Source organism: Camelus ferus, chromosome 3 (assembly GCF_009834535.1).
Source record: "Camelus ferus isolate YT-003-E chromosome 3, BCGSAC_Cfer_1.0, whole genome shotgun sequence".
Lineage (NCBI taxonomy): Eukaryota > Metazoa > Chordata > Mammalia > Artiodactyla > Camelidae > Camelus > Camelus ferus.
In genome coordinates this window covers 36,462,524-36,488,047 of record NC_045698.1, presented here as the reverse complement: position 1 = coordinate 36,488,047, position 25,524 = coordinate 36,462,524, and the positions used below count along the sequence as shown (strand labels likewise).

The following is a 25,524-nucleotide window of genomic DNA, read 5'->3' as shown; positions in this document are numbered from 1 at the left end:
AAAGTTTAGAAACAGATCCACACGTATATTATCAATCACTTGATTTATGACAAAGACATTATAGAAAATCGGTGAAAGAATGATGGTTCTTTCAATAAATGATGCTGGCTCACACGGATATCCATACAGAAAAAAGGAAATATGGCCCTTTCTCACATCATACACAAAAATTAATTCAAGATGGATCACACACTTAGAAGTATAAAGTATAACAATAAAAATTCTGGAAGAAAACACAGGAAATATTTTTGGGACATTGGGGTAGGCCATAGTTTCTTAAACAGGACACAAGGAGATACTGATAAATTGGATCTGATTATATTAAGAAATTTCATTCAATGAACCACACTATTGAGAGAATGGAAAAAGAAAATCTGAGACCAGTGCACACACGTGCATGTGCATGTGCACACAAACACACACACACCTGGCAAAGCATTTATATCTAGAAAATATTCTTCTTCAAAAAGTCTATAAATTTGTAAAGAAAAGACAGACAACACAATTTTTTTTTAATTGGGCAAGAATCCTGAGCAGGTACTTCACAAAAGAGAATATCAAAATATGAATACGCAACTGAGAAGATGCTCAGCATCATCACTCATGAGGGAAATGCAAATTAAAACCACATCTTGATGGCATATATTGCTTTTAGCCCAGAAACATCAATGTTTCTCCTAGAAAAAGTAATTGCAAAACCACAGCTCTGAATACCAGAAAGTGAATTGGAGTAAGTGTCAATAATTACAAACAGCCTAGTTTAATTCAGGGTGAGGTTTTTGTTAAAGGTTTTCATCTTGCAGTGAAACAAAATTTTAATTCTGCGTTGTAGTTACATCAGTTACTCTTGCCAGCCTAGTACAAAAAGTGAAAAGCTCTAACAGAAACCTCACTCTGAATTAAACATTACTGTTCACAGCTGTTGAAATATATCTAAATTCACTTTTTGATATTCAAAGCTGGGACTTTACCATTGCTTTTTCATGAAGGAACGTTGAAGATACAAGGCTACATAATCTTTCAAAATAACTTCTTCAAGATGAGGGAATTTAGTCCCAACAGATGTGATAACATTACAAAGATGTGTCTATTTAGTGAGCAATGAAAAAATTCATTTATTACAGAGCAACAGGAAAAACTAGTATGTGGAAATACATAGCACAGTGAAAATACATAACATTTACACCCACTGGGGCTGAGATATTGGGTTGGGTGAGCTGTGGATATGAGGAACAGTTTGCATTTACATCCACTTGGTGTCCTACAACTCTGGCCCCTCAGTGCCGATTAGACATCTCCATTGTCACTGGATTTCAGAGTGGCATTCTTTATTAGGTCTTATGACCTAATTATTTCAAAAAGAGACTTCTTCTTTTACCATATAGTTGGAGACTACTTTCCAAGTTCATTAGTGTTGTGTAAGGCAACATGCATGGAACTGAGAAATTGAAGAACCATTGGAAGCATAGGTTAATTCTCTGTGCATCATTTAGCAAGCCATTACTCTCTACCTCACTGTAAAATGACTTAACAGTATCTGCTCCATTCTGTCACATGCTACATACAACATGAGTAAAATCTGAGGACCTTATGCTAATGAAATAAGATAAATATTGCATTATTCCACTTATACAAAGTACCTAAGTGGTTAAATTCATAGGAAAAGAAAGTAGGATGGTGGTTGCCAAGAACTGAGGGGAAAGGGAAATGGGAGTTAATGTTTAATGGATATAGAGTTTCAGTTTTGCAATATGAAAAAATCCTGAAGATTTGCTACATAGCAATGTGAATACGTTCAACACTACTGAACTATACACTTAAAAATGGCTAAGATGGTAACTTTTATGTTATATGTTTTTACTACAATTAAGAATAAAAGAAAAATGTGATTAAAAATGTAATATCTGCTCCCTGAGGTCTCCAGACCACAAGTGATTATTCTTTCATTTAAACTACTTGAGTTCTTAACTTGGGGTTCAAAACCCCCTGAGGTGTTTATAGATAGAATTCAGAAGCTCCGTAAAACTTGAGTGGAAACTGTTTTTACCAACCTCTAACTGAATGTAGCATTTACTTCAATCACAAATTACAGTGGCAGTAGATGTAGTGTGAACAGAAATTACAAAAATTTTCCTATTCTTATATTTTCTGGAGATACCTTAAAATGCTATTTATCGTCAGCCCTACTGCAAAATTACTATAGCTTTCAAAGCTACCACTAAATTGTGCTATGTATTGTGTTAATACAGATGCTTATATAATACCATATTAAAACATTTTAAAACTTTTCTTTTTTACTTTATTTCTATGTAATTGGTTTCCTTTGCATTTCTATGCTTGTTATTTCATGCATTTATCCTGAAAAGGAGTCCACAGGTTTTACCAGATTGCCAAAGAGGTCCCTGGCGCATACACACAGAAAGAAGTATTAAGACTCCCACACTCACCTATTACTGACTTATTGTTCTGTCATGTTCATCATACAATGTGTTGCTAACATATTACGTAAATGTCTAGACAGCTCATCTAGACTGGAAGCCCATCCTTCATAGGGCCTGGCTAAATGTCTTGCATACAGTCAATGCTCAAAGTGTTTCTGTTGATTTATTAATAGTAAGATTCAATGCTGAGGCCTGGAGTTAGACTACCTCTGCTCAAACTCTCGATCTTGGACTTTGGGCAAATGACTTAACCTCTCCGAGTCTTAATTTCCTCATTGGCAAATAGAGCTATTAATACTACCTGTCTCATAGGGCTTTTGTGAAAATTAAATGAAAAAAATACTCATAAACAGCCTAGCATAGGATCTGCCTTATCATAAACTCTTAATACAAATTATCTACTAATTATGAACATATTACTATCATGGGAATTGTGAGTGAAATAATGAGGGCAAGATAGCAAGTGGGGATCATGGACATTAAAGGGAGGTGAAAGGCAGAAGAGAGGCAAGAGGTTGAATTGGCTCCTTCAGAGATTATTCAGATTTAGGAGGCCTAACAGAGCAATCAAGGATTATCGGGCTGACTCACACCTGGTGGTAGACAGATCTGTTGGAAAGTGTAATATCATTCCTATGCCCACAGAATTTTAGCTTGTTTATTATTTAACTAGGTGAAAAAAATCTTAAGCCTGTTGTCTGATTGGAGATTCAGAGATTAATTCAGATTTAGCTCTCGAAAATTATCATGTCTTCCTAAACCTAGCCATGCCAAAAATCTCATGCTGCAAATTGAATTCTCATTTTTCCCCCCATTTCTCAATTTGGATTTCAATAAAATTTCTCTCCCTGAGGCAAAGAGGGGGAAATGTTAGAATATAAGCTCTGGGAGCTTAAATCCTGCAGATAGGTAAAATATTCCATCAAGCTAAACTTGCCTAAAGGCTGATACATCGCTACATGTATAACTCCTTCAGCAAATCTCTCACAGACAAATATGGCCTGATTTAAAAGCTGTGTCTTACAAAATGATTGTGAAATCAAAAAAGGGATTGCTGGATATCATACAGCATTTCAAAACTGTTATCTGGCACAACTTCATATGAAAACATCCTTTTGGACAGGGTGTAAAGGAAACCCCCAAACTTTTGATGTCATTAAATTGTTGATGCTGTATTCATGCAACTGCAGTGTTGAGTCAACCAGCCAAGCAATAATCCAAACTTTGGCATTTTTCTTCCTACCAATGTAGATGTTTTCTCTGATGATTGTTGGTTTAGTTATCAAGTCTCTGGTTCTATTTGTAAAATGAGGACAGTTAAGATAGCTTTTTATTCTAATCTGGTTTATGCTTCTCTGAACGTTGGGAATTTTTTTCAAGACATATGACAGGAGGAATTCAGAGGTTAAAATTCTCCTAAAAGGAGAAAAGAGATTAGAGGCAGAGCTGGAGAGAGACGAGATATACAGCTGATACCCGAGAAATACCAGACTGGCTTCAAGCAGAAGAGGATTCCATCTGAGCTCCATTTCTCTATTTAAGGAGTCAGATCTGAGTTCTATGGCCAGCTTCATCATCCTCTCATCTCCCTGCCTTAATCTGCCTTAAGTGAGAAAATCCTTTCAAAGCCCCTAGGTTTACTCATTCCAGCACATAGTAGCCTGAATTACAGGCTCAGACACCCAAGCTCTGTTCAGGGTTTGTCAGAGTCAGATCCGACCTGGATAGGTGGTGTATTAACATAAAAACAATAAGGAAGAGTCCTGAGTGATTTGCTAAGCAAATAATTCATTTCAGCAAAGTAAGTATTAATAGAGCATCTGCCATGTAAAGAGCAGAATGAGAACTTGAGCCTAGTTCTTGTGACATCAGAGTTCTTTGTTGTTTCCACCATTCCGCCCTGCCTTGGCTAAACTGCCAAGGCCCCACCTCTACCCCTAAAATAACCCTGGATGCTTCAGTGGTAAAAGCCCTAAAATTTTAGGAAGATGTTATCTGAGCCTGTAAGTTTTTCATAGCAGATGTTCCCAATCAACTCCCCCAGCCACTGAAAACCTAAGTGTGGCCACAGGTGACATGGGTCCTACCAGTCCATCAGAGCAGGCATTTATCGGAATATCTGCACCCTAGTGCCTGGGCTCAGCAGCTGTAGGGCTGCAGTTGCAATGGATCAAGGAGAGATTGGGCAATCAGAAAGGAAAGAGCAAGTGTAGACTTTTTTCCCCAAAAGCACATCAGGAAAGGAAGAGTAGACTTGTCTGAAGAAACATCAGTTTTGTTTCATATTGTTTTGGTTTGTTTATAAGACTTGAAAGATGTGAGCATAACTGTAGGCTAGGGAAAAGGAATATTGAGGAGAGAAAAAGATGAAGTTGCAAAAGAGATGGAATAAGGGATGAAAATAATAATAGTGATGTATATAAGAATACTGCATGTAAAGCATTGCTCTCAGAGTTTGTCATATTTAAATCGATTTAATTCACTCCAAAATTTTATGAGAAACTTGCTCGTATTCTAATTTTACAAAAGAGGAGAATAAGGCATAAATTAAAAAGTGTCATGTTAGGATTTGAACCTAGCCAGTCAGGCTCAAGAGTCCATACGCTTGATGGTTGTGCAAATCTGCTTTTCTCAGAGAAGGTTTGATATAGGACAAGGTGAACTGATAGTAGCCTAGCATTCTTAAGGAGAAAGCACTTCTGTCTTTCCAGCAGAAGGAAATAAGGAGAGGCTAAGGAAAAGAACAGAGGAATTTAGAGAAATGGGAGAGAAATTTGAGGGCAGTCAGACTGGAGGGCTAGGCTGATTGTTAAGGTGTCTTATGTTCAAAATCTTGCTGTCAGGTCAAACACACAGAGGAAAATTACCTCCTTACTTACTATGATAGGTAATGTTTTCTAATTAATCTACCAGCTACAGTTATTTAGATAACTGTGTGAAAACTTGTGACTAGGCCACAGATCAATTCAATAGAACCATATATATTCTGTTCTTACCTGTTCTGATTCAGCATACTTATCATTGGACATACTTTGGAGAGACATTATCTCAGGGATCTACCCGGAGACTGTTCACTTTGGACGCTGATGTTTCCTGTGGAGAGGATCAAAGCTATTGGAGCAATGAACTCCAAACATCCTAAGCTTATGCTCAGTGTTTTCCTTGGAGAAGTGAAAGAGCAAGGCATTCCTTGATCAATTATGGAATGTGGCAGAATGTGGTCACACCATGGCAGCGTCCAGTTTTGAAAGACTCAAACTCTTGAGAAGAACTCAATTATAGAATTTTTTAAGAAGGAAGAAGGAATATCCAGTGCCAAACGATGTGTTTCAAATGACAAGTGCTGGAAGAATTCAGAAAAGATAGCAAAGATAGTAGTAATTCACACTTATTGAGCTCTTCCAGGTAGCCTGTACTCTACACGAAGTAGTATGCTGGTAAATCAGTGCTCAAAACAAAACAAAACAGAAAAAGGTCTTGACTTGTAACATTTGCCAGCTTCAATGGTGTGAATACTCCTACCGTGGCCAATTTCAAGCTAGCAAACCACCACACAGAGTTCCTGAATATCTTTGTCAGCACTAGAAGGCTGGTTGGAGCTAGCTCCAGCACACCACTGTTTTGTTATCCCATTTCATCCTCACAACAGCCTTTTAAGGTGAGTACCATTATCATCTCCAGTGTACATGTCAGGAAAAATATTCAAAGAGTTTTAATAATTTGCCCAGGTGCACAGAGCTAGAATGAAGCAGAGTTCTGAGGGAAGCTCAGACTGTCTGACTCTAAAAATAGCCAGCCATCAGTCTACTCTTCTACCCTTAAAACAACCACAGAGATTCAGGGTGGTCATGGTTGCTAGTCATTAACCAGTCTCCACCTCTGGCTCACTTATGTTACAGATAGATTTTCAGAGGGACCTTAGTTTATACTTCTAGGTTTTTACTCTTCAGTAGAGAACCTCTGTGTAAAAGTCCGTAAGTGTATATTTTACTTAGTATTTGGAAAATCTAGCCCCTTGCTACACAGAGGGAGGACCAAGTACTAGCATCATCTGGGAACTTGCTAGAAATCAGCACCTCTGGCCCCTACCCAGATCTACTAAATCAGCATCTGCTCCTTAAGATGATCCCCAGGTGCTGTGTGCGCCTGCTGAAATTTAAGAAGCATTGCTTTAGCCTACAATGATCATATTAGGCTCTCATGTACCAAGAGCGTCTTATGTTGTATGTTCTTCTTGCAGCTGGAGAGACTGGCACTCATACAGCAACACACTCAATCTTATCCTGTCACCTTTGTGGCTGTTAGGGTTACAATCTCTGGTCACAAAACAGAGTGACTCTACAAAGTGAGACTTTGGCTCATTAGCAACATTTCTAAGCAAACAGCTACAGGCTTCTTTTCCATTAACCTGCTTCATAACCTCAAATTTTGTTTTTCTAACTCTACAAGAATCTTTGGAGAGCCAAGTTCAACTAGATTTCTCACAAGGATTTCCTCTCAGAAAACTTAATGCAAAGAAAAATATCTTCTAAACACTCCAGAGTCTGCCAAGAAAGGGAGGAGGGAAGGAGTGAGATTGCTGGAGCCAGACCCTATGACGTGCCAACCTAATTCAAACCACAGGGCTTCACTTGAACTTGGCCAATAATTCATGGGCTGAAAATAGAAGGAAAGGAGATGTGGCCAAAGTTAGAACTTTTTAAAAACACTTTCGAGATGTTCAGCAATTTACCATCCACAGATATTTAAATGCACTGTGGGTTGGGTTTGTGTTGGGTTTTATTTTCTGCATTTTCCCAAATCCCAAATTGTGTTACTGAGGAAGTGGCTACAATCCAGATGCAACTGAATGTAAATCTAGAAATGAAACAAATGCAATTCAGAGAAAGAAAAATTTCAAAAATATCAACTCAAGATTTTGAAAATAAAAGCCAAAATTATTCTAATGTGTGGACATAGGTGTTTTATTTTATTTTATGTTAGTAATAGCAATGTGCCGCCAGCCAGTACTAACTTAAATACATCCACCTGGAATAACAGGGTGAGAAATCCCTTGACATTTTTCATCTGGGCAAGGAAGGCTAGTTAACCTGCCTCTTAGAAGAAGAAGGCATTAGTCATCAGGATAGAGGGATAGAAGGAAGAGCATTCTGTCTGCCCAGTTATGGGGAGGGCCACTGTATTCTTACAGAGGTTGGTCATTCAGAGATATTCCTCAGGATTCTGGTGACCAAGAATAACATCCAAGGATTCTGAGATGCCAGGAGACCAAAGAAGAAGGCCTCCTAACTCATCCCTAAACTAAAAGATTTTTATGAACAGGGATCACATCTCCGTTTTGCTCACCACCCTGTCCCCAGCACCAAGACCATTGATACATAGTTGGTACTCATTAAATATTTATCATATGACTGATGAATGAATAAAGTCATTGCTCCAGATTAACCTGAACATGTCAGAAATGCCTGATAAATACTCACCAACTTCCCATCATGATATGCATGAAAATAAAAGTTTATAATAGCCTGGCAGGTAAAAAAATAAAAGGAAAAAATAAGGCAAATTCAGAAATTCAGGTATCTGCACAGACTAGGAATGGGATTGTGCAGACTGGGAAGGGGAGGAGAGAAGGAACACTCACTGTGGAGCCAGGAGGCTTCCATCACCTACTTCATCATTTTGCCAAAAGTTAGGTTTCACCACTCGGGCCCTTAATACTTAGTGTTTAATAAACCAGTATCTGTTACAGGGTACTGACTGTGTGCATAGCATTGTTTTGGTGCTGAGAGATAGAAGACCTATCATTCAGCTCATACCTTATGGGAACCTAGAATTTAGTTAGCAATGTAAAACTAACATGATTATATCACAAATAAAAAAAAAACATAATGCAAAATATCAGTAGGAGAGGTGTCCAAACATAATTTGTAATTGTCAAATAAGGTAATCAATGTTGAAATGGTCAAAGAAACCTTTATAAAGGAGATATATTTTGAGCTATAAGAATCCCTGTCACATAGTAAATGCTAAATGTTTGAAGTTGTGAGACGAAAGCAATATGAAAATTATCTTAAGGATAATACACACACATGCACACACACACACACACATATGTTTTATATACAGCATATTTTATAGGGAGAGAGTTCATACTGTTGCTTTATTAAGTAAAGAGTGGGTATAACATAAATAAATAGAAATCTGAAGTGACAGACAGCATCAATTTTCAATAGTGTTCTTCCAAGATTTTAGATAAGACTATAGTTCAGAATAAAACAGTGGAACTCTTAAGTATATGGGCTCTCTTAGAAAAGGTCTAAATTAGTTTCTGAACAGTATCCACTGATTTTAAAGGAACGACCTTAAAGGTGGTTGAGAAACCCCTTGATTCTAAAGATAGCACCAGACTCCTTTATCATGTGGTCCATCGTTCGTTTCCACAGTTGATAATATTCTGGAGCAACCAGTGCTTCTTCATCCCCAGCTGTGTTGTTCTCATAGAAGCATCCAATCAAGGATCAGGTAGGGGAGCAGCATCAAGGTGAGACACGGAGCAGAATGGGAGGGGATGAGCGATGAGAGAGGTGGGGTGGGGAGTGGTAAGAGGAAACACACATTACCAAGAAACAATTCCAGTTCCACAGGGACATAAGCTAAGGCAGGCTATAGATTGATACAAAAGGAAGGTGATGCTTGAAGGGTGGGTGACTGACTCTTAAGTTACATAGCAATGATAGTAACAATGAAAATGATGATAATGGCTTTCTGGGCTCTTCAGTGTTCCATGTTCTTCAGTATTGCCATGCTTCCTTTTCTCCTCCTCTACCCTCTTTCAAATTGTACCCCATCAGTCCTGCTGGAAAGAAGGAATATGGCTGAGCAAGTCAGCTAAATAGCCTTTCCTAAGGATCACTCCAAAATCTTATAAAACAGCACTGTCCAATAGGAATAAAGTGTAGGCCACATACATAATACTAATTTTTCTAGAAAGCGTATTCAAAAATAAGTAAAAAGAAACAGGTAAAATTAATTTTAGTGATGTATTTAATCTAATATGTCTAAAATATTATCATCGTAATATATAATTAATATAAAATTTATTAAGGGGATATTTTGTATATTTTTTCATACTAAGGCTTCAAAATCAAATATGTATTTTATTTTATTTTTTATTTTTTTAAACTTTTTCTATTGATTTATAATCATTTTACAATGTTGTATCAAATTAGTCATTTTACAATGTTGTGTCAAATTCCAGTGTAGAGCACAATTTTTCAGTTATACATGAACATAGGTATATTCATTGTCACATTTTTTTTCGCTGTGAGCTACCACAAGAAAATACGTATTTTATGCTTCTAGCACATCTCAGTTTGGACTAGCCATATTTTAAATGCTCTATAACCACATGTATTAGCTGGTAGCTTCCTTACTGGACAGTACAGCTCTAGAAGCTCTGAAATGACCACTTATAAGGATCCAATTAAAGTCCCAAAAAAAAGGTATAAGAGCACTAATCCTATTTATGAAGGCTTCATCTTTATGACCTAATTACCTCTGAAAGATCCTACCTCCAAATACCATAACATTGGGAACCAGGTTTCAGCATATGAATTTTGGGGGAACACAAGCATTCAGTCTTTATCAAGCATTGCAGAAACATGAAAGAACTCTGAATTATTTAAGTCAGTATTGATTTAAAATACAATTGAAATTACACATCATTAATCTCAATAAAAAGTTTTAAAGAGGATATTGACCGAACTACTTTGAGAATGCAAAGCACTGGTTAGTTATTAGCCTTTATGTCTATTTTAAAATAAGAAGGTTCAAAAAAATATGTGCCAGTTGCCATAAAATTTAATTTTAATCCCCACTCATGTGGCATCTTGTTATAAAGTTGAACCTGCTTAATAAAGGAGGAAAAACAATAGAATATTGAAAGTTTTATTTTGATAGAGCCAAGGACTTTTGCCTTTATAATCTTTTGTTATAAGAATTTACATGTTTTAGACATCAGTTACCATGAAAAAAAATTTACAGGTTTTAGAAAGTTTGTGGTAGTAAATTCTGTTTGTTCACTTAAAGTTGTGACCGTGTTTTTTTTAAATTGAAGTATAGTCAGTTTACAATGTTGTGTTAACTTCTGATATACAGCATAGTGATTTAGTTATACATATATATCCCTTTTCCTATCCTTTTTCATTATAGGCTATTACAAGTTACTGAATATCGTTCCCTGTGCTATACAATAGGACCTAGTTGTTTATGTATTTTGTATATACAGTAGTTAGTATCTGCAAATCCTGAACTCCCAGTTTATCCCTCCACCCAACCACTTTTTCCCCAGTAACCATAAGGTTGTTTTATGAGTCTATGAATCTTTTTCTGTTTTGTAAGTAAGTTCACTTGTGTCATTTTTTAGATTCCACATATAAGTGATATCATATGGTATTTCTTTCTCTTTCTGGCTTACTTCACTTAGTTTGAGTCTCCAGGTCCATCCATGTTGCTGCAAATGGCATTATTTCATTCTTTTTATGGCTGAGTAGTATTCTATTATGTATATATGTGTATGTGTGTGTGTGTGTATATACATATATATGTATATGTGTGTGTGTGTATATATACATATATATGTGTGTGTATACACACACACACATATACATATATATATACCACAACTTTTTTATCCAGTCATCTGTCCATGGATATTTAGGTTTCTTCCATGTCTTGGATTTGTAAATAGTGCTGCTATGAACATTGGGGTGCATGTATCTTTTCAAATTAGAGTTTCCTCTGGATATATGCCCAGGAGTAGGATTGCTGGATCATAGGGTAAGTCTATTTTTAGTTTTTTTTAAGGCAGCTCCATACTGTTTTCTATAGTGGCTGCACCAAACTACATTCTAACGAACAGATTAGGAGGGTTCCCTTTTCTCCACACCCTCTCCAGCATTTATCATTTGTGGACTAAAATAATGGCCATTCTGATGGCTGTAAAGTGATACCTCATTGTAGTTTTGATTTGCATTTCTTTGCTAATTAACAATATTGAGCATTTTTTATTTGCCTGTTGGCCATTTGTATGTATGACCATGTTTGTTGAAGAAGATTGGTTTTTCTCATGTGTCTTAGGAATAATCAACCTACTGATTTCTTTTGTCTTTTATGAACTAAACCAGGAAAAAAAAATAATCATATTCTTCTAGAATCAGAAACAAACTTACAGGCATTTTTCAGTAAAATAGATAAGTGATTTCAACAGATTTCTTTAAAATTGATGCATAATCTCAGTTTCCCACAGTAGTACTTAATATACATTATTGAGTTTTAATTCTTACAACTACCCTATGAAATAAGTAGTTTTTTTAGCCTTATTTATAACTGTGGTATAACCATAAGTAATTTGCTCAATATTACAAAGCTAGAAATGTGCTGGGCTGGAACTTAAACTTGGGGCTATCCAATGCCCAAGCCCAGCCACTGCCTACACGGCCTCCATCACAGCTCCCACTGCCTTAACTTGAGTGCACTGTGGGGAAAGCTCTGGTTTCACCTGAGTAAAAAGTAGGACTAAAAAAATAAATAAATAAAATAAAAAATAATAATAGTAAAATAAAAAGGAGGACTACCTAAAATCTCTCTGTGAGTTCACCCTCGGTTTACAACACAATCAGAATATCATTAAAATATGGTAGCACATCTGAAATTCTCAAATATAGGGTTTCTTATTTACATGGGAAAATTTCAAGGTCATCAAAAGTTCTCACCAGAAAGTTCTTAATATGGAATTACACCCAAAGAGCAATGGTTAGTTGGGTTCTAATGCAACAGTGTCAATGAACAAGTAATCAACTTTGGCAAGGAAAGTCCTCCAATGAAGTCTTTCATTCACTAAATATTTATTGATCACCTCTTTGGGCCTCACTCTGTGCTAGACTGTAGGGATGCAGAGTGGACAAAGCAGACAAAGGCTTTGCCCTTGTGAAGATTACTCTCTACTCGAGAAGTGTCTTAATTTGAGTTTCTCCAGAAGCAGACCCTGGGACAATGATTCCAGTGCAAGTAGCTTATTGAGAAGTGAAGAAAATCCCAGTAGGAAAATGGAGAATCATACAGAGAGGAAACAGCAGCCCATAAAAAGTATATTATTGAACCAGATATCACATGTGGCAATGGAGGTTAATCCTTAAAGGAGACTTTGGGAAATGGAATAAAATAGCACACCTCAGAAACATTGTATCTAAAGGCAAGGCAGCTGGTGTCTATAGGCCAGCTCCCAAGAGTCACTGGTTGAGGGCTGCTGTGTGTTGGGAACTGGTGATTAGTTCCCTGGCACTTCTGGCCTAACCCCCAGAGCTGGCATAGTGGCCTTCTGCATGCTGGAAAAATTCCCTGAGACCCAAGATACAGATACAAGCATTTGAAAATCAGCTGAAGCACACTGAAAAGTCTGGTGACTGACAGCACCTGCTACAGGGAGACAGATAACGAAGACATAATGAAGTACAAGTTAATTACAGATAGTGACAGTTATAAGAAAGGAAAAATGAAGACATTTTATTAACTGTAATTGGGATTGGGCAGGAAGGCAGCTGCTGCTTTACATGGAGCTTGGAGGCTGGGTAAGTCCTCTCTGAGAAGAGACCTGGATGGTAGGAAGAAGCCCACCATGGGAAGAGTCAAGAGAAGAGCAATTTTGACCAGCCCTGGGCAAAGTGTGAGCCATGGGTGGTGCTGGTCCAGGAACTGCTTGTCACCAGTTGGAGACAAGGTATGTCCAAAAACTGGACTTCTAAGTGGAATGATTGAGAAATGGTTACATTGCCACACCTTCAAACCTGTAGTGATGGACTTGTCTCAGTGAACGTGGTGTAGACTACTATGGGTGCTGTTAAACTTGTGTGGAAAGTCATGCACAGTAGGATAGTGTTTAATGCATGACATTTTAAAGTTAGTTTGTCAGCTATGTTCTAAAAGTGTATAAAAATCTGAGAAAAATAGGCACTTATTTTTTTTTTTCATTTTTCCTTCACCCAATCCCTCCCCTCTGGTAACCACCTGTTCTCTATATCTGTGAGTCTGTATCTGTTTTGTTATGTTTGTTCATTTGTTTTGGTTTTTAGATTCCACATATAAGTGAAATCATACAGTATTTGTCTTTCTCTGTCTGACTTACTTCATTTAGCATAATACCCTCTAGGTCTATCAATTGTCACAATTGGCAAGATTTCATTTTTATGACTAAGTAATATTCCATTGTGTGTGTGTGTGTGTGTGTGTGTGTGTGTGTGTGTGTGTGTGTGTGTGTGTGTAATTTTCTTTATCCATGCAGCCGTTGATGGACACTTAGGTTATTTCCATATCTTGGCTATTTTAAATAATGCTTCAATGAACATATGAATGCATATGTTTCCAAATTAGCGTGGTTTTTTTTTCCCTTTGGATAAATACCCAGGAGTGAAATTTCTGGATCATTTGGTAGTTTTATTTTCTAATTTTTTGAGAAATCTCCATACTGTTTTCCACAAGGGCTGCACAAGTTTACATTCCCACCAACAGTGCACAAGAATTTCCTTTTCTCCACATTGTTGACAACACTTGTTAAATCTGTTATCTTTTGAATAATAGCCATTCTGACAGGTGTGAGGTGATATCTCATTGTGGTTTTGATTTGCATTTCCCTAATCATTAGTGATGTTGAACATCTTTTCATGTAACTGTTGGCCATCTGTATGTCTTCTTTGGAAAAATGTCTGTTCAGATCCTCTGCCCATTTTTTAATCAGGTTGTTTCATTTTTTCTGATGTTGAGTTGTATGAGTTCTTTGTATATTTTGAATAGTAACCACTTATCAGATATATCCTTTGCAAATGTCTTCTGCCATTCAGTAGGTGACCTTAACATTTCATTGATAGTTTCCTTTACTGTAGAAAAGCTTTTTAATTTGATGTAGTCCCATTTGTTAATTTTTGCTTTTGTTTCCCTTGCCTGAGGAGAAACATCCAAAAAAATATTACTAATACTGATATCAAAGAGAGTAGTGAGTATAGTTTTTTTGCACTTATTTACTTTTAAAACTTGCTATTTTCAATCATTTTAATTTTAAACAAATATATTTTAAAATTTAGGATAACATTATTAGTTAAATAACAGAAATAAAATTTATATTGTTTATTCTTCCAGGTTTATTGAGATATAATTTACCTGTAATAATATTCACCTTTTTGAGGTGTTTAGTTCTAGAAGTTTGACAAGTGAATACAGAGAATGTAGACATCACCATGATCAAGAGTGAGAGTATTTCTACAATTCCAAAAGTTCTCTCCAGCCCCTTGTAGTCCATCCCCTAGCCTTCCCGCAAAAGCACTCCTCTGATTTCTATCTCTGTTTTTTGACAGGATGCTTTATAAATGGAATCAGGCAGTATGTAGTTTTTTGTGCATGGCTGCTTTCACTCAGCTCAGTGTATTTAAGATTCGTTGCATGGATCTTATTGCATGGATCAGTACTTTCTTTCTTTTTGTTGCTGAGCAGTATTCCATCCTATAGATGTACCACAGTTCATTTATCTACTGGTTGATGAATATTTGGGGTGTTTCCAGTTTTGAGTGATAATAAAGCTGCTATAAACTTTCACATACAGGTACTTGTGAAAACAAATGTTTTCTTTTCTCTTACATTAATACCAGGGAGTTGGACTGCTGGGCCATATTTATGTTCAACTTTATAAGAAACTGTCAGACTGTTTTCCAAAATGGCTGGGTTGTTTTGCATTCCCATCAACAGTGTGTCAAAAGTTCTAGCATCCTCCCCAGCATGCAGTGTTTAGCTCTTTTAAAGCCATCCCATAGAAGCCATAAAGCCGTAGGTATGTAGTGGTATTTCATTATGATTTTAATTTACACTTTCCTAATGGTTAATAATGCTGAGCATCTTTTCATATACTTATTTACCATCTGTATCTTTTCTTTGGTGAAATGTCTGTTTTTGTGCTTTTTAATATTAGGTTGTTTGGTTTTTTATCACAAAGTTTTGAGAATTCTTTGTGTATTCTGGATACAAGTCCTTTATCAGATAAGTTTTACAAATATTTTCTTCCTGTCTATGGTTTGTCTTTTTGTTTTCTGAGTAGCATCTCTCAAAGAGAAAAAGGTTATAATTATGACAAAATAAGATAACAGTGGCTGCTGTGATTGAGGAAATGAAATTTTTTAAATTTTATTTTAATTAAACATACAGCCTTATGTGGCTAGTGGCTGCCATGTTGGACGGCACAGTATATTACTGCCTAAATGTACTTTCAAAGAACAATGTGTACATTTTAAAACTTCCTTTATTCTATGTTTTGATTACATTTATTGACATATAACTTTATGCCTACTGAATCTAATAGTAAAAATTGGGGCTTGCATTCTGTAAATCTTTCTTTTCTTTATAAATTATTAATTTTTGTATTTTATTAATGTATCAATTCCATGATGTTTTGGAAATTTAAAAACCTGGTCCTTCACCACAGATAGTCTGAGAGGCACTGAGCTAGACAGATGTACATGGGCAAAGGCCCTGTCTCCCTGGCAGGGGTATTCCTCATTGTTAATCCACCAAGTGGCATTCCAGAAAAGGAAGTGACAGATGGGGTTAAGGAGTGGAAGACTATTTTAGAAAATGTGGTCAGAGAAAGCCTCAATGAAATGGTGACGTTTGAACTGGGGAAAGTGCACTGCAAGTGGATGGACAAAACAGCAAAATTTCAGGAGGCTGGGAAAGGGGATGACATGTCCAAGGGACAGAAAGGAGACCAGTGTGGCCGGTGTGAGAATGGAGGGAGGGCGGTGAGAGATGAGCTAGAGAGAAAGCAGAGAGCCAGACTGTGCCCAGTCATACAGACCTTCTCCTCTTCCCCTCCTGCATCAGAGATAAGACTTAATGAACCACAGACACCCGATATATGTGAAAATGTGTGAATATGTCTGAATAAGGGCCTTATTCAAAATGCACTTGAAGAAACACCTAAATGTTATCTGACACTTGGCTTTGGTTGTATAGAAAGAATTATTTCTATGTTTGCGGCCCAGGAAGTGAACTGAACAATAATAACTCTCACAAGAAGTTAGGAGGTGGGGTCCCCATTCTATAGATTAAGACACTGAGGCTAAAAAGGTTATGTAACTTGCCCAAATCACACAGCTAACAAAAGACAAACTAAAGCTCATGTCCTTTGCACTCTATTTGACTGCCTTTCTTCAAAATGAGCCCAAAACAGCCCTTTCAAAAACATAAAATTATCTATACTTTAATTTGGTTTTGGTAATAACATAAGTGGGCACAGAAATGTAACAATTATAGAGACTGCGTTTATTTTGAGAAGGCCTCCTCTGTGTTAGTTTCTTGAAGCCTGCTGTAACAAATTAGCACCAGCTGTTACCCATTCAGGTATTTGAACACTTTAATCAATAGAAATTATAAAAGGCCAGATGAGAAATTCAGGCAAGGCTTTTTGGGGATTCAAAGGAGTGAAAAAAAGTAACAGGTTCCCTTGCTCCCTCTCTGGGTAGGGTCAGGGAGCTAGCTGGTTCCTTAAATAGGGTGAAGGTAGGGTAGAATCCATGAGTTGGACCAGAGGGTTAGCTTAGGTGGTCAGCCCACCCCTTTGGTGGTGCTGCGTGTAGGGACCATGCCCAGCACCCTGCTTTTGCTCCTGGCACCTACCTCCAAAGTGGCAGTTAGTTTGTAGCCTCTTTGTATCTTATTCATAATTGCCCTGGCTGTGTGTGTATGCATGCAGTTATTTTTAGTCCCTTATAGTTTCTTTGTATTCTGTTGCTTGAGGAGACATTTGTCCAGGTACAAGCACTCCAGTAAAGGGTTCCAAGTCCCAAAACTCAAAACTTGGTTGCTGCAAATACAAAACTTATTTTCTCCCAGTTCTGGAAACTGAATTTCAAAATCAAGGTGTTGACACCATCCCACTTTCTCTGAAGGCTCTAGAAGACAATCTGTTCCTTATCTCTTCCAACTTCTAGTGGCTCCACATGAACCTTGCCTTGTGGCTGCATCATTCCAATCACTGGCCACATGGCCTTCACTTCACTTTGTGTGTCCCTTATAAGGACACTTGTCATTGAACTTAGGGCCCATTTGGATAACCTGAGATGATTTCAACCTGAAATCCTTAATTTGATTACATATGCAAAGACCCCTTTTCCAAATAAGGTCACATTCACAGGTTCTGAGGGTTAAAATGTGGATGCATCTTTTCAGGGGGCCACCATTGAGCCCACATCACCCTCCCTGCGCTTCAGCCTGGAAACTCTCCCCAGGCAGTCAGCTGGGGACTCATCAGGCTCAGCTCAATTTGTTTCTCTTCCCCCAGGGATCACTCACCTGCACTGCCTGCTGCCTGAAAACCATCGTTTCAGAGATTTTGCCCAGTTTTCTAGCTGTTTAAGTAGGAGGGTAAATCCAGTCCCTATTACTCCAGCATGGCCAGAAGCAGAAGTTGTACCCAACGTATAAGTTCACTGAGCATGGAGGCATTTTCTGTCTTACTCATGGCTGCATCATCAGTGTCTATGGAAATGATTGGAGCATGGTAATCCTTACATAGCAACTGATGAATTAATGAACAAATTAATTAAAAAGAAGTTAATCTAAATCCCTGGTTTTTCTCTTGTTTAGGACCGAGTGGCCACAGCTCCTTTTACCTCAGTCATTTGGGTGAGCTAGACCCATCTCTCCTTAGCTGAAAATCTGCTAGTGTAAGTTAAAATGTCTTCACCAATCCACTCTCAGCCCCCTGAAGTCTGGCTTTCATGGTTAATGCAAAAAACAAAACAAAACAAAAAAAACCCAGCACTGGGAAATTTAAGAAATGTATCAATGGAGCACATTTTGGATAATGATTTATAAGAATTAGGTTCTGCCTATGCTTTAAATAAAATGAACACAGAGCATTTGGCGGGGGGAAGGCTGATGTGAGGAGGGTAAGTGGGTCATAGCATTGTCACAGGGAACCGAGGCCAGACAATGTGTTGATAGAAAATAAATGATGGGACACCAAGAAAATATGAGAGGCAAGCGATAAGAAAGAAGCTTGTCTATTGAAGAACACAGCCCATATCGTCCAGATCAAAACAACTGTGGCCATATATGAAGAAAAATGGTCTCTACTTTCATTTGCATAGTCATACACTAATTACATTTTTTAAAAAACAGTTATTACCATTATCAGCAGCATTTATAAGAGCATCTACTATAGCACTCTGTTTGACATATGCAAAAATCTGATTGTGCCTTGAATGTAGAGCTTTGTTTTGAATTAATTATATCAGATTTTTATTGATACATATAAAATAACAGAAACCTGTTATAATAAGCCTAAGAATACAGAGGTAGATAAAGAATAAGTCAGAAATCTCCTACTTTAATTGCAATCCCCTGAGGTAACCAATATTAACAGTATATATTATATACCTTCCTCTGTTCCTATGAACATATATAAACATGTTCATATATACAGTGAGTGGTCGCTGGGTTTATAAAAATGTGAAATATATAATATATATGAAATATATATGAAATATATATTTCATGAAATATATAATATCTGTTTTTTCATTTAACAATTGATTAGAGTCATCCTACCAGATAAATTCATATAGATTTGAGACAGGCTGGGACCTGGAACCCTTTACTGCAGTGTATTGCACCTGGACAAATATCTCCAGCAACAGAATACAGGGAAACTATAAAGTACTAAAAATACCTGCACACATGCACAGTTGGGGCAAATGATGAACAAGATACAAAAAACCCAAAAACCCAATTGCCACTTCTGAGGTATCAGGAGCAAAAGCAGGGTACTAGGCATGGTCCCTGCACACAGTACCACCAAGGTGGTGGGCTGACCACCTAAGCTGCCCCTCTGGCTGGACCCATGGACCCACCCCTACCCACATTCCATTTAATGGAGCAGCTCACCCCAACTCAGGGAGCCAGCAAGGGAAAACTTGTTAATTGGTTTTGCTCCCTTGCGCTGCAACATGAGTCCCAATAAAAAGCCTTGCCTGAATGTCTCATCTGGCCTCTTATCAATTTCTACTGATTAAGTAGTTTAAGAACCCTGGCCGGTAACAGATTTACTTCAGATTTGTTCATCCAGAGTATGAATTTACTACCATTTATTCAACTGCCCCTCAAATGATATACATTCAGGTGATTTTTGCCACTACATATAACACTGCACTAAACACTCTTGTGACTGCAGAACTGTTTTAATTTTATCATCATGGTCATCTGAGCCCTGGAATACAATCTCAAATCTTTCCTTCCCCCATCCTCCCTGTCATTTGGAGAACAGAGCTGAAGGGAGACTGAAGATGAGCCGGGAAAGCTGGTAATTACTCCATACAGCACATGGCCAGCAGCCTCCTGCTACAATATTTACGTCCTATTCCATTGAGATGGCACTCTGCTCACATGACCCAAATGCAGTTCTCACTCCACCAAGAACACAGCCGAATCCAAACTGCATTGGCAGCTTCGCACATGCTCCGTCTGGCCCTGTGAATCCTCACTCACCCATTGAGATTTCTTTTGGTTTAAAGCAGCACACCAGCTGCTGAAGCTCCGTGACTTCCACTATTTTCCTGGCCCAGATCCAAGGCAGGTGGCCCGCCACGAATACTGTTTTTTAGGGTTTGAGTTTTTTTTGTATATTTGTTGGGGGATGGAGTGTGTATAATACTTACACACGGGTATAGCTGATGAATGAGGCCATAGGAAGTAACTCTTTTTCCTGGCATGTATTACAGAAATAACATTTACCTATTACCAGCATTTGCCTTGACAACGACCTGCAGCTCTAATGCACATTTAATTCTCAAACAGAGGTCTTGGCAAGGGATGCTATATCTGACTGTTGTGTTGACTGTAACGTGTGAGATGGTGCTTTTTTTCCTCTCTAGCGACCTGGATGCTTTTTGCCATTCTGATGGTAAATGATGAGACAGGCAACCATGGATTTCAGCACTCCATCTGTGTTTGATCAGCAAAAAGGTAAAAACGCTGCTTTAACTCATCCTTTGGTTCTTTGCATTTTTAGTCCAATGGTAGGGATTTGCAGTTGTAGAGGGAGAAAGAGTAGTGTGTGTGTGTGTGTGTGTGTGTGTGTGTGTGTGTGTGTGTGTGTGTGTGTGATGTGGAAAATGGATTTCACATAGGAAACAAAGCTGTTCTAAATGTTTACTTCTTATTTGATAAGCATTTGGAAGGGAAAAAGCTTATGGTCTGTTAGCCTTTTTAAAGTGCTCCTACCTACAAATTTTAAAAATTAGGTTTCAAGCACACCAACTGTTTCAGATAGGATCATCTTTATTCTCCATTAGCTTTTTACTCAAATATTTTAAAATATATATATTATAATAAGTAATATAAAAATCGTGTATACCTTTTCAGTGTATTAACCCAGTATCTCATTGCTAGTTTTGTAAATATCTCTTCATTCCCTTTAGGAATAGATGTTGTCCAAATTTGTGCTATAGTTGATATATTACTTCATCTGAGGTTGTGTAATGACTTACCACTATGTTATTATTTGTGGTAAAAGGATGTATCTTTCTTGCTCATCATTTCCAGAGTGGAGGTAATTTTCCACATGAAAAGAATGCTGTGAAATTTGCCTGTCCTTATAAAAAACATGTATTCAGCCATACAGTCTTGTGTGTACATTTTGTATATGAAGTGTGTGTGTGTGTATATATGTAACACATATGTGTAATTACGCACCTTTTCTCTGTATGTATAGGAAATTTCCACTCTTTAAATGTAATAAATTTTTTAGAAGATTTTTTTAAAATCTGGTATTTAAACCACTTTCAATAATCTCTGAATATTCCTCAGGATCTTAGGATCCTTTGGTCATTTACTTGTTTTGGCTACAATGTGAAAATCATTGTTTGTGAAAGCCTCACTAAGAAAATTCATTGCTTCTTTCTTTTTTCCTTTTCCTGCTTCAGGCCATAGTGTGTTTACTACCTACCCTTCAAGCTACATCTGGCTTCATGAGTGAATTATTTTAGTTCAGTGCTTTGTCAAGTTATAGATTTACATTTAGATTTCTGAGTAACTACTGTGTGTGTGTATGCATCTTCAGAATGTGCTAGTTCACACTGCGTTTGGATATAAACATCATAGAGAAAGTGATTGCTACAGCTGTGCCCACATCCTTTCCCCTTTGTACAGTTTGTATCACTGATGGCAATCAGCAAAAGTGAAAATATGTTTAGATCCAAAGACCTCATACTGGCTAAAAATGACATTGTTGAACTATGCAATCCAAAGAATAACACAGTGGGTTTATTCTTTAAGACCAGCTCTGAGGGAGCTAGAAATGACTGCAGAGAACTTCATAATGAATTCATCTGTTCCAGTGTTGTGTATTCTAACAAGACTGAGCCCAAAACATAGTTAAAATATTAATTTATAATATTTAGTTTCTTATAGTACCTTTCAGGTGAGCAATTCAGTTATTTCTCCACCATAGGCCCAATTCTCCCCCTTGTACGTTAACCCTCTCCCTGCCACCTCTATCTCTGTATCTCGATCATTTCTCTGTAAAGGTGCTGTGGTATGGTGGAAATAGCATGGGAGACATAGGCTGAAATGGCAGAACAATGGCTTCTTAGCTGTGTGACCTTATCAGGTTACCTGACCTCTCTGGGCCTTAGTTTCCTCAGCAATAAAATAGAGAAAATTATGCTTACCTAGCAAGACTGTTGTAACAGTCTAAAGTGATGTACAAAAAGCACTGTCACATTACCTGATGTACTTTGCCTAAGTAATTTCCAAATGTGGCTGCTTTTGTTATTATTATTACTGTTACACTTACTACCACCCTGGAGTGTGAGTTCCTCAAATGTGAAAGACTATTCACCTCTCTATCTCTAGGTTGAATTTCATGGTCCTCAGAACAAATGAGGGTTTAGTTAAGGCCAGTTGACTAGATTACATTAATTAATTTTTTTAGAACTCCAGGGTACCATTCAGAACAACCCCTAAAATAATAATTAAATACCTGAATAGTTCTATTATCACATGAATCCTTCCACCTTCTTAACAACATGAAAGGCCATAATAGGTTTAGACAAGTTCATAGATTTTAAATACCATACTGTTGGGCAAAACCATGGTAAAGTGACTTTCTCTCGAAATGTTGAGTGTGGATGGGGCTTTAGTAGAGGGTTTTCTGTGAATTCCTAATATCTAGGGGATCAAAACTCTAAAAGGCCGCTAGCTTCACATGCAGACGTTGACAAAAGACATTACATCTGGAAAGATCTTAGAAGTCTTATAACCCACTGGTTCTCAAACTTGGCCATGCATAAAAATCACCTGGACAGTTTTTGAAAATGCTGATGCCTGGATCCCACCTCTGGAAACTCCAATTTAATAGGTGTGGGCCACAGCCTGACAAACTCCCCAGGAAGTTCCAATGTACAAAAAGATTGACAACAACTCATTCCATCCATCCCCCTAACATCTCAGATGGGAAAAGTGAAGCCCAGAGAGGTTTAAAGGTGAGTTCTTTTATGACAATAACACACAGCTAATTAGTAACAGGTGACTGAGACACAGGTGTTCTCTATCCATATAACAGAATAGGAGCTTCTTTTCATGGGCAACCTCTGGTCTTAACAGCTACTTTGAGGTGGAGGGTAGGACTCAGACAGCTCTGGCTTATGGTTAACCAGAGAATAGTCAGCACTGAAAATATGATGCATAATAACCTCCAGGGCTCAGACCCAAACCAGGTGGATTTGGCAGGTCTTAATCCCTCCAACTGCATTTTTCTGTATTTCCTTTTAACAGTGATGATAAGACAACCCTATGCCAGGGGCTTGGAGACAGGTAGACATTTGCTCAAGCCCTGTCTCAGTCCTCATACCATTTGCATGAACTTGGACAAACTGGATCTTCTCATCTGTAAAATGTGGATAATATCATATAGTTGCAGTGTTGCTGGGAGGCTGAAAGACTGAATTACCTACCTGGCGGAGGGGACTGAGGCCAAGTCTCTGGCTTGTTTTGTGAAGCTGTGAGGGAGGAAGCTGGGGTCTGCAGAGCCCTCCACTCCCACTTTGTGCTTCTTGCTTTCACCATAGCAACATCTCTCTGGTCCCACGTGTTCTTCCTGGCTCTCTTCCCTCTCAAAGCCCACATGCAGGAAACGACCTGTAGTAAAATCATTTACTACAGAACACAGAGGTTTATTGAAGCTGAGGCGTTATGTAAGTAAAGATATTTGTGTGCTAAACTCTGCCTTCTGGAGGAACCCAGGCCTCAGGGAGAAAATGAGAACAAGAGGGGGTGGTCCCAAGGGCCTCACCCACCCCTGCCCTGCTCAGGCTCTGTGAAGAATGTTGGATGGGGCCTCGCAGTGTGTTTGCAGGCACCTGTCAGGGCTGAGGCCCACCCTCACAGGTTTTTCCTCCAGTAGAGCTGTAGAGAGAAAGCGAAGGAGGGGTTTGCCCTTCAGCCCATATTAACACAGAGCATCCCTGTCCTAGGGCAGCCGTAACAAATTACTACAAGCTGGGTGACTTCAAACAACAGAATGATAATCTCCCCCAGTTCTGGAGGCCAGAAGTAGGAAATCAAGATGTATGTGGCGGGGTAAGGGTATAGCTCAAGTGATAGAGCACATGCTTAGCATGCATGAGGTCCTGGGTTCAATCCCCAGTACCTCCTCTGAAAAATAAATAAATAAGTAGACCTAATTACCTACCCCCCTTCCCCCAAAAAAACCAAGGTTGTAACAGGCCAATCCGCTCCTGGCCCCTCTCCTGGACCCTGAGTGATCTTACCCAAACAATTCCCATTTACAGCCTTAGAGAACCCTGAAACTGAAAGTGATTCAGTGGATTGGGGATGAGGAGAGTGGTGACATTTTCAGGATGCTTTGCCACAGAACAGCCCTAGTGTCCTTGGGAATAGGACCCAAGTATGCATCCCAGGAAGAAGAAAGTGGGAGTGGTGTGCAGAGAGAATGAACCTGCTCAGCCAGATCTCCTGAATCCACTCTGGTGTTGTGTCCCACTCCTTTGCAAGATCAACTTCAGAGGGCAAACCCTCAACTCAGCCCCTTGTCCAGAGGTCAACTGAGTCACCACACTGAGCTTTCCCTATCATCCCTATTTATTAACTCCACATTTCCTTGGTAATTATTAAACAACAGTGTTGGGTAACTACTATTTATGGATTTTCCCTTTGATGCAATGATATTTTAGTGGAGCCTAAAAGAAAAACCACTAAACTTGTCACTGTTTTTATTACCTTTTTACTACCAAGCAAGTAGAGAAACAAATATCTCACCCATGCCAAACTATGGGACAGGTGAGAAAATAATGGTCTGGATGCACTAAGGTCCAAGGCTGGTGTAAAAAGATGGGTACAGGCTAGACACTGTCTTGCAGAAAGACTACATCCAACCAGGGCTCAGATGTTTGGCACACTTTTAGGAAGCCTGTCAATCATTCAGTGCAAAGTGATGCTGGTTTTGAGAATTCTTACATCATGAATGAGCTACATCTCAGATTTTCCTGTTTATCCCTTAAAATTGTGGTGGTTTTACCTCACATTAATTTTCAACTAATAGGTAGGTTTGTGTGCTTAATAAGGGCCCTTAAGTTTGTTTTCTCTTTGTAAAACTTAAAATCTGTGTTGCTTATTGGTGAGGTTACTGCTGTTTGAGTGGGTATATCAGGGGAGGAAATGAAGGAAAGATATACAGTCTATGGAAAGTATTTCCATTTCTAAAGGTGTCATCAGAATTTTAAACTATATACATATAATATTTAATAGTATCCTAATGCTTTTTTAACTTTTGGTTTGAAAATAATTTCAAACTTAAAGAAATGTTGTAAGAATAGTATAAAGAACACTGTATATCTTTTACATTTAACATTTTACCCCATTTGCTTTATTGTTAGCTCTTTCTCTGTGTCTGTCCCTACATCTCTCTGTCTCTATGTATCTCTGTCTCTGCCCCTCTCTATATATGTATGTATACATTTGCGTA

The 25,524-nt window shown here is 38.1% G+C and overlaps 1 protein-coding gene across 6 annotated transcripts in view; it reads left to right on the top strand.

Moving 5' to 3' along the window:
- The window catches only part of ANKRD55 (ankyrin repeat domain 55), a 661,295-nt gene that overhangs the window by 560,030 nt on the left and 75,741 nt on the right, over positions 1–25,524 (top strand). For 5 of the 6 annotated variants that reach the window (XM_032472436.1, XM_032472450.1, XM_032472447.1 and 2 more), the window contains one exon: positions 20,414–20,504. In XM_032472436.1, the coding sequence (XP_032328327.1) occupies positions 20,447–20,504 (58 nt within the window). In that variant the 5' untranslated portion in view covers positions 20,414–20,446. Of the gene's footprint in view, positions 1–19,835; positions 20,112–20,413; positions 20,505–25,524 lie in introns of those variants that run through there. The other variant, XM_014556329.2, reaches the window with a different exon arrangement.